This window comes from Poecilia reticulata, linkage group LG10 (genome assembly GCF_000633615.1).
Source record: "Poecilia reticulata strain Guanapo linkage group LG10, Guppy_female_1.0+MT, whole genome shotgun sequence".
Taxonomy (NCBI): domain Eukaryota; kingdom Metazoa; phylum Chordata; class Actinopteri; order Cyprinodontiformes; family Poeciliidae; genus Poecilia; species Poecilia reticulata.
This window is the reverse complement of record NC_024340.1, coordinates 7,769,716-7,779,924: the sequence shown is the minus strand read 5'-3', so window position 1 is coordinate 7,779,924 and position 10,209 is coordinate 7,769,716. Positions and strand designations below refer to the sequence as shown.

General features: G+C 39.3%; 1 protein-coding gene across 2 annotated transcripts in view; it reads left to right on the top strand.

Moving 5' to 3' along the window:
• Window positions 1-8,686, top strand: part of ap1ar (adaptor related protein complex 1 associated regulatory protein) — a 10,889-nt gene extending 2,203 nt beyond the window's left edge. The window contains exons 5-10 of one of the 2 annotated variants that reach the window (XM_008419813.2): window positions 58-154; window positions 330-428; window positions 3,361-3,422; window positions 3,991-4,064; window positions 4,184-4,306; window positions 5,391-8,686. In XM_008419813.2, the coding sequence (XP_008418035.1) occupies window positions 58-154; window positions 330-428; window positions 3,361-3,422; window positions 3,991-4,064; window positions 4,184-4,306; window positions 5,391-5,662 (727 nt within the window). In that variant the 3' untranslated portion in view covers window positions 5,663-8,686. The remainder of the gene's footprint in view (window positions 1-57; window positions 155-329; window positions 429-3,360; window positions 3,423-3,990; window positions 4,065-4,183; window positions 4,307-5,390) is intronic. The other variant, XM_008419814.2, reaches the window with a different exon arrangement.
• The last annotated feature ends 1,523 nt before the right edge of the window (window positions 8,687-10,209 follow it).

Genomic DNA, 10,209 nt, shown 5'->3' with positions numbered 1-10,209 from the left:
AAAAAAAAGAAATAAAACTCACCAATATTCAAAGTGTGATGTTTTTTTTATTTTCAGGCCCATCAATGAAGATGAGCTCAGTCACCTCAGAGAACACCGCTACGCTGCTATCTCCGACAAACAAGTCCTCATCGACCAAAAGCTACAAGTTGAGGTGAGACATGTTTTATTTCTAGAGAGTTCCAGCTCCCGTTTTTGTTTTTTCTTTGTGCTTTTAGTCTTTGTTTTTGGCTTATTATTTTTATTATTATTATTTGAAGCATCGCTTTGTTTTCTGTTTTGTTAACTTTCTGTTTTGTGTTTGTTTAATTTTGTTTATTTCTGCTCAGTTAGAGGCACAGGAGGAGAAGTTAAGGCTAGAAGAGGAGGCTAGAAATGCCGCCCAGCGCGAGGCCGCCAGGCTGGCTCGTGAACGAAAAATGAAGGAGGTGAGGCGGCACTGAGCGCTCCCTTCTGCTAGTTTACCTTACGGCGTCTCCTCTGACCCGGTGTCCCTCTAGGTGGGCCGTCCTGGCTTTTAAACTCCTCCTTTTCCTTCTCGTTTGTGTGTTGTTCTTTCTTTCTCGTTTTAGCTGAGTGTGTTTTTTCTTTTATCCTCATCAGCCTGTTTATTATGTTGGAGCAGTGAATATTTCTTCTGCATGGTTACAGTTCAGTGCTCCTCAAATAGTTGGTTATAAATAGACAAATGATTCTTGTTAAAGTAATACTTGTTGACAAAGTTCTGTCTAAATGGGAACGTCTGATTCACCATTTTCAGAGTTACATTTGCAGACCTTTTTAAAAGAAATGATGTCCTAAATATGCATCATTTTTGAAAACATCTACAGCTGTTTCTGTCATCTGTCATCTAAACTGCGAGTGAAAACTCGCAGTAAAATCAGACTGATTGGAGAGTCATGGTGGAGGGAGGAGCATCATGGGGGTGGGGTTGCTTTCATGCGCGGCAAAAACACAAAATCTTACCAAGTGGGTTTTTTTGTCTAGTTTTTAGTTCAAATCTCTTAATACACTGTAAATAAAATAAAATTAACTTAAAGTAAATTATTATCAACACATAAGTCAATAATTTCTTAATATTGATGAAATAGTGGAAGGTTATTTCACATGGGGGAAAATATCTTATTACTGAAATAATCTGCCAGTGGAACTGGTATTTCTTTTTTTTAATCAATATTCAGGAATTATTGACTTAAAACACCTTTATCATTCTGGAAAGTTACTTTATATATTTTTTTGTCTTATTTCAAGTGTACTAAGATATTTGAACTGGAAACTAGAAAATAAATACTTGGTCAAATTTTGTGTTTTTGCAGTGTATCTTGCAGTTGATGGGCAAAAACATTGAATTCAGGGCTACGAATGTGATCTACTGGGGTTTACGGTATTATTATACAGTAAATTTGTTGTAAGTAATGATCCAGATACCCTTTGATAAGCAGAGCATTGTCTTTTAGAGTTCAGATTGTTTGTACAGAGTGCATCATTCGACGCTGTTGGTCATAATGTATCTGTTGACCATGATGCATTATTGAAGTGACTGGAGTATTTGACTGGTTTGAGTCTTACCTAAACAACAGGGACTTCTTTGTGTCAGTAGGTAACTTTTCATCAGAACAGACAGAAGTCACATGCGGGGTTCCCCAGGGTTCAGTCCCTGGTGCCTCTCCCTTCTAATATCTACAGGTGGATAAGATTAGTTATACTACACAGATGATACATAGCTCTACATTACGGCGTCACCAGGTGAACACGAACCCATTCAAGGAACAAATCAAAGTGTGGATGCCGTAACTTTCTTCAGCTGAACAGAAACAAAACTGGAGTAATTAATTCTTTTGGCCCTAAAAAGGAGCAGCCAAGAAGTCGATGCACAGCTAGAAATCACTGAACAGACTCTAAATCTGGTTTGGTGTGGTGATGGACTCAAACCTGACCCTTCAGAGTCACATAAAGACAGTTACAAAGTCAGACTTCTATCAGCCGAAACGTGCTGCGAGGATTAAATGACTGATGTCGCAGCAACAGCTAGAGAAACTAATGGCACATTTTGCCTAAAAATTCCCAACAGCTTCAGCTGCTCCTGTTGCTGAAAATGTGCCGCACAAATAAACTTGCTGTACCTTAAGTAATTAAAACTATATATATACACATTTCAAGGTGTCAAATCACAAAATGCTTGGCAATACTCTGAAGCATAAGAGAAATGAAGAAAATGCTGATTTTAAAAATGTATTTTGAAAAGTCCAGAGGGTCCACTGATCTCAAACCAAAGGGAAGAGGGTTCCAGAGTCTCGGAGCCACTGAACACAATGCTGTGTTTTCTTTTGTCTTCGTCTTGTATGGAGAACCGTCAGCAGGTTCCTGGTCACAGGACCTCAGGGGCCTGCCAGGCAACAAGCCCTCAAACCTTGTGACTCTCCATGAGAAGCTCTCCGACTCAGTAGAGGAATATTAAACTGCACTCTAAAATAGATCAGAAGCCATTGTATTCACACCAAAGCTTGAGTCACGGGTGAAAACTTGTAGGATCTTGTCATTTTGAACAACTTGGAACCGTTTGATGTTTAAAGTACTTTGCAATAATTTAGTTGTGATGAAGCAAAAGCACGAGTTGGTAGATGACTGAAAACAAGAACAAACCAAAGGCTTCATATGGGGATCCAAAGTGAAACCAGAAGCAAAGGTTATGCCAAGGTTCCTAACAGAGAGATATCTCAGTGATACGTTTTTCTGGTACAAAGATAATTATTTCAGTTTTGTCTTTTATTCAGTTGAAGAGTCCTATCAGTTTAACAGAGTCTGTGCAACTTAACAGATGGTGGCAAATCGAGGTGTACAACTGAACGTCATCTGCATAGCAGTGATTAGAGACATCTTTTAAAGTTGACTGAATGTCCCCAACGGTGAGCAAATAAAACCCAAAAATAGAGGCTCCAGTACCTTGAGGGTTCACCAAAATGATATATGAATAATTACTTCCACAAATATGTACAAACCACTTCCTGAAACCATCTTTAATGCTGCGGAAATGGGCTTTATTGATTAGTGTAAGCAGGAAATATTTGACTTTGTTAGGAACTGCGCTTGCCAGATTTGCACAAACCTTCATGAAGACGAGCTTAGTGGTGCTGAAGCAGGAAATTTCCTGTCCTTATTTATCTCCCTTACTTTTACAATCTAAAGGTTTTCAGCTTACTTAAAGAATGTGCAAGTTTGTTTGCTTTTTATTCTCCGTCTCTTCTCTGGTGCTGGGGACACATCCGTCTTCATGAGGCCGACATTCTGAAACGTTTTCATGTAAATCCCGCCTCTCCGTTTTACTAACGGCGAGCTATGTGTCTTGTTTTGTATCTCCAGCTGTACGCTCAGAAGACGCGGGGGAAAGCAGACGGCTCGGGCGCCGAGACGCAGCAGAGAAAGTGAGTTTCTCGAAGTTCTGTTTGGGGCACAAATGAGATCGTAAGGTTCTGAAAAGGTTCCCAGGGTGTAACTGACATAGAAGGGGCAATTATCTGTTTCACTTACTGCATGGAAAAGTCCAGACTCGTCTCTTAAAAAAATGTTGGGTTTTTGGGGGTTTTTTTGGAGGGTGGGGTTTTTGTGATTAATTTCACAACTTTTTCCAAGTACACTCCCGATCAAATTTTAATGCTGGTTGGAAATTGGCAAAAATTTACATTTTGCACTGTTCGGTCTTGAGTGTTCTAAGTGAAGCTTCAAAACGCAAAAAAGAAGAAAATGGGAGCGAGTGAGACAAAAACAAAAAAGCAATAATATGCTGAAACTTGACTAATAAACATATTGTAACTAGAACTGTTTGGACTTAAAAGCTGACAAACCTAGCTGTCCACATCTAGTTTCAGCTCTGCAAGAACCAGGTTTAGCAGATTTTTATTTAGGAACATTTGTGTGTGTGTTTTTTTTTTTTTCCTTCTGTGCCATCTTTAAACTCCTGTCGTAGTGATCGTCTGCTTGGCTTTTTTACAGACAAGCCTCTGGGGAGGATTTCGACGTCTACCTGCAGAACGTGAAAGCCCAGTCGGATGCTTTTAGGAGCAACAGTGAGTGACGGGTTTTTGCTGGATTCAAACCTATGCTGTGCTAAAACCAGTTTAAAGCTTTGATTTTTAGAAGAGAAATGTGCTGTTGCACAGCGTAGCCACTGCCTGTGTGTTTGCAGGACTTTCCTCTGAAGCAAACGCAGTGACGCCCAACACGGACTACAGCTGGGATTTCACCACCAAGACTCGCTCCACCAACGACGACGGGACCTCTCTCGATTTAGAGTGGGAGGATGAGGAAGGTAACGGGTCGACTTTTAGTATTTAGTTTCACTTAATCTGCTGTTTTTATCAATGTTTTATGCTGTGAAAGTTTGCTAATTAACAAGATAAATGTGTCTGATTTTAGGTACCATCTAATTAAACTACATTAACATTTGTGGTAGGAGGGTACCAATAATATGTCAAAGACACTGGTGCAAAAATTGGCACTATTAGTGACGTATGGGGTGCTAACCCTATTCTCGATTCACAACCATCACCCCGTTGTAGCCAACAGAGCAAACTTTGTTGCTTTTTTATTTAGCGACTTTTCAGACAAAACTATTCGTATCAAAATCGACATGTCAGGCCAGAGAATTGCAACTGATGTAACCCTGATTTGTGATTTTACAACACACCACCATGTGAAAACCTGAAGCCACTAAGTAATTTCTACTGCAGGGTGTCTGCACATCCTTAAAACGTCTTAATTTCATGAAACTTAAATTAAGGCCTTAAAAAGTCTGAAATGACATTTATAAAAGTAACTTGGCCTTTAAAATCACCTTCTTAAAGTAATAGCTGGTCTTTTTTTTTTTTAAAGTGATTTTTTTTCCCCCCCCTTCTTTTTTTTTGCTGAATTGTCTTTTCGAGTGAAAGAGGTGGTGATTCTTTTTTTCTTTTTGCCTAAACATCTTTTGAGAAAAAAGGACATGTGGCAGTATTTTAGAAAGGTGGCAATATGTTAATCAAAGGTTTTAAATATTGTCTTGACCATATTCTGTGTATTTTTTTATTTTTTTTTCTCGTGGGACTTTTCTGTCGGGCAAAAGTTTAAGTCGCACGCATCCTGGAGACAGTTGAGGCTACCGCTAACTAGCTGCTAACATGTCCTTGTTAGCTAGCTAGAGACCTTCTTTTTTTTCCGTCTGTCCTGGATAACTGCACATTTGTTGTCACTTGTCTGGATGGCATCAGTGCATTTCTGGGGAGATATAAGTCTTAAATTCCAATCATAAAGGTCTTAAAAACTCTTAAATTTGAGTTGGTGAAACCTGCAGAAACCCTTCAAAGTAATAAAGACTTGTAGATGTTGGAGTTAAAGACGTCGTCTTCCCTCCACAGGAATCAACCGAACTCTGCCGGCCTGGGAACGGTCTCGGACCGAGGAGGACATCTTGCGGGCGGCCCTGCGGCCAGGCAGCAAACAGGTGACCAGCGGGCCCACCTCGGCCTCCGAGGACTCCAACGCTCTGGAGTGGGAGAACGATTTTGTGAGCACTCACCCGGAGGACGGTGGCGACGCCGAATTCGAAGGGTTCGTCAACCCCGTCCTGGACACCCCCTCAGAGGACGCCTCGGACTCTGGCCTCAGGGCGGAGAACCAGGACAGATAGTGTCCGGCACCAAAGGAGACCTCACCAGCTTTTGCCTCATGAATCCGAAATGTCACTTCGTCGTAATCCGTAAAGAATCTCTGATGCTGGAGAAATTTGGTAATGGATCCAACATGGTAGAGTCTAAAGACAAATTTTTTTTTCTCAAACGTGTTTTCAGTGCCTTCATCTGCTACAATATTTGACCATTGAGCATTGTAACTGTCCTTCCTTTTACCGTTTTAAACATTGTTCAGAAAGTGCTGCTTTCTTTTTTTTTTGATGATGATGATCAGTGCTTGAGTCACCGAACTGAATCCAGATTGTTGGCAGGAAACTTTAACATGACCGCTAACTGTAAAACCAAACAGATGCTTTAGGAGAACAAAGTGTTGGTTTAGCTAACAGAAAGACAAAGTGTCACTTTTACATCTCAGTGTCTGGGGACCAAATGCAGCAATGAGTCCAGGTGAGCGTCACGCAGGTTTTTTTATTATGCATACAAAGGGAATATCTAGAAGTCATAATTTTACCCTCTCAATTTTATCTAATTCAGTAAAACAAAAAAACTGCAGCCTCTATTCTAGCAATACAGTTTAAATCAGATTCACACGGAAAGTATCAGACTAAACCTTTCCTGATTTAGGTAAGTGCAGAATACCAGAATTATTTACAAAAAAATCCCCCAAAAATGTCAAAAAGTTGGGACATAATTTTACTTGGCTTTTAATAAACTGCATGACTTGGGTCAAACCTTTTGTGGCCGTTTCCACAAAATTCCCACAATAGTTTTACTGGAATTCTTGCTCCATTCCTCCTGATAGAACTGGTTGCCATGCCAGCACGTTTACTGTCTTGTCCTTAAGCCGTTTTGTAACTAATCTGGCAGTATGCTTAGGATAATAACTCACTTGCACCTTAACTTTCTCTTCTCTGATGACGAGACGTTGCTTCAGCTTTTCCACATGGATGCTTTTTTTTCCTCACACCTTACCATCTGTTTTGTAAAGCGCACCAGCCCCTCCTGCAGTAAACAAAACCCCACTCACACATGCTTATAAACTTCCCACTTTCCCCTCAAAATTTTATCGGTGATCATTTAGGCCAAAAATACTTGTACCGATTTTCGTTTCATCCCCAGGACATTAAAAACCGGATCCGTTTGTTCCTGTAATTTGTTCCTGAGTGCATTTTGCGAGCTGTACTCTGGGTTTTTCCGTTTGGATTTGGGAGTCGTGGGCTCTTCCTCTCTGCTCTTCCTGTCTGCCTGGCTCTTCAGCAGGTGTCGGTACGCGACTCGTTTGGCTGCAGGCTGTGTCGCTCGGTCACTGGCTTCAGTCAGCATCTTCAGAACGTCCGTTGCTTTTGCCGTGGAGTCGATGTGCATATTTAGTACGAAAACATGTTTCAAGGTATCTGTAGATGCGTATAACTATTTCAACCTATTATTTATCCGGGAAGAAAATCGGTCGAATCAACAGATGTAAAAATCGCTGCACTACAAGGAAGATTGTGTTTTACATCTGACCAAGTACATTTAAAAAAAGACTGGACTGCTCCTGCTACAATGTAGGTAACTGCATTTAGTCACGCTTTCAAATTTATTGGCATTCATTGATTGAAAGGAGTAACAAAAAAATAACAATACGGATGGTTTTGAACTTTATAAATTAGAATTTATTATAATTCTTATATGAAATGTATCACGATAAGCGATACGATAAACGCCCACACCTACTTTCAAAGTGAGTATGCCTCGAGGATTCTTAGATGATTTAACCTACAAATGTTCGTATTTCAGGACAACCTGTGCGCAAAACAATCTGATTGCAGTGCCGTATGGAATCCTGGCAGTTGCATGAATACATCTCTAGAAATTGCAGGACGACGCCCAGATTACACTCAGCACGACAGAACATGGAGGCAGAACCTTACAGATGTCTCAAAGTTCTGAAAAGTAAATCAAAAAGTCAGCAATTTCCATAGACATTTTTAGGGGTTTTTTTCTCGCTCTGTATGCAATCTTTGAGACGCGTTCAGCATCCGTGCGTGCCGCATGTTAGCCAGCTCCAATCAGACACGGTGTACCGACGGTGCATGCGTTCTTCACGAAGAAGAAGCTCTGCTGTTGACTGCGACCTCTAATCAGAAGCTCCGAATGTTGGAACCATCAAATATGAAATTCTGTTCATCTTAAATGTTTTTGTTGTTGTTGCTATTATGGCAGTATATTCTGAAAAATCTGACGCGAAGCAGGATTCTCAAGCTAGCCTCTTTTAAGATGACATCAAAAATCCAAAGAGCAATTTATTAATATCTAATGCCAAAGTGAATTGCAAAATCTACATGGGAAGGCAAATCATTTTTAGAGTGGTGAACATCGAAACTGGACTTAAAACTTCCACTAATCCGATTCCTGTGATGTGTGGGCAGTAGAGGTGCACCGATGCCATTTTTTTTCTGGCCAATTGTTGATCTTTAAAAAGCCGATTTTAACTGATGTCAATTTTCCTTTTTTTTTTAAATAAAAAAATTTACTTTTTGTTTTGAAAGTCAATCTCGCACGTAAATATCGGGTGGACCCAACCGGCCGGTCACCCAAAATTAAGGAAGTTTGTGCCCGGTTCATCAGTGCACCCCTAGTTAACAGTAATGCTGTTGGTGTGTCCAAATTTGTTGTAAACAAGTTGGCCAACAAACTGATCATAACTGTTTGTTATATTATCACAAGAGGTTTTGTTTAGTTTTCACTTTGATCACTTTCTTTGCTTGTTTTAGAGGATCTTGAAACCTTAAACTCTCATGTCGACTGGTGGAGGGAGACGATGACCTGGGGAATGTGTAGAAGACACAAGTTTATTTTCAGACTTTTAAAAAAAAATCACATTAATTTACTGTACCATTTAATAATTTCATTTTATGTTTTGTTGTGATTGTTGTTTGAACTTGGTTTAATTCTTGTAAATCGTGTAAAAAAAAAAAAAAAAGTATAATTAAACATTCCTTGTCATGATGAGTTGAAGAAAATAAATTCATAGTTTTAAATGTTTGTGTCTATAGTTTCACTGTTTGGCATATTGTTGCAAACCACTGATGTAGTAAATTTCTTAACAGATTTGTTTTTATTCCAGATTCAGCATTCATGTTCTGTCCTATTGTGTTCATATCTTAATTTGATTATATATAATGACGCTTAATGAGTTTTCATCTAATTTGTCTTTTCAGTGTAAGTACTCGAGCTGATTTCCTGCACGTTTTCCACTTTTAAATAATTCTCTCTTTGAAATGGTTGAATACAAGCAGAGCTGAAACGATTAATCGTGATTAATCAATTATTGAAGGAAGTGATCGTCAGCTAATTTAGTCATTTATTAATCGTTAACTGGAGCATACAGTTCTCTGAAAATGAAAAAAGCCATATTCAGGGCACTAAGACAAAGCTGAACAAAAACAAACATTTGAGATAAAAAAAAATCGAAATATGTTCTGGTGAAAAAAAAATCCTCAAGTAACGTAGCTTTAGCTATACCTGATTAAAATTCTGTTCTAAAAAATCTCCTATAAAGCACTTTTTGCATCCAATTATTAATAATTTAATCCAAAACTAATCATCGGATCAGGCTGAGGTTTTCACATGTTGATATTGGAAGTATTTTTTTAGCAGCAGATGGATCCTGTGCTACTAATCATCTGCCGTTCGCTACAGGAGCGTGGCGTTATTACATTTTCGGCTGTGAAATGTTTATTTTCTTATTCAAAAGAAGGAATTGTATATTTGTGTACTTCTTATATTGTATAAAATAAGCTCAAGTGTAAATGAGAAATCTGCAGAATTTCCTTTACCCTAATTAATCGATTAATCGACAGAATAATCGGTTACTAAAATAATCTTTACCTGCAGCCCTGAATAGTATCCTTTAAAATCCTTCCTTGACTCAAACATAGTTAGAGTTGCTCTTTCCAAGGTGATTGCTGCTGGTTTTCCTGCTTGGCAGAGCAGCTCACTAGTAACAACACTCCTACCTTTTCTGTATTGCCTCACTCTTTCTACAGAAGAGCGTTTCTCACTATATTCCTCCAGAAGTGGTCCGGCTGCAAAGCGTGGCTCCACTCAGTGCTTTCTCTAGTTGCAAATTATCTACCAGGAATTGCTTTGTCGTTCACGAAAAGGCGGGTTGACGCAACTCCTTTGACGACTGGGTAAGCCGCTAACCGTTTGTTCTCTGATTTGTGCGGCGGAAAAGCAATTCCACGTAAAAGCAGCAACCTGACCTTAACATGCTGTGTGTCGTTAATGGCTGGTGGAAAAAGCATCACTATGAATTTAAATGCAGGACACAACTTGTGGAGTACATTTGATACAGGAATCTAATGGACACAGGAATGAGTGTGTGTGCTTGTGTGTGTAAACTTTTGTGCACTGTAATTTAATTTGTAAAGTATATGCTTAGAGCATCTATCAATAATGCAGCTGTATGAGGTTCCCATATGGAACAGAAGTGGCTGCAATATAAAAAAATGCACAATATCTTGGGAAAAGTATCTGCACCCTTTGAACTTTTGCACAT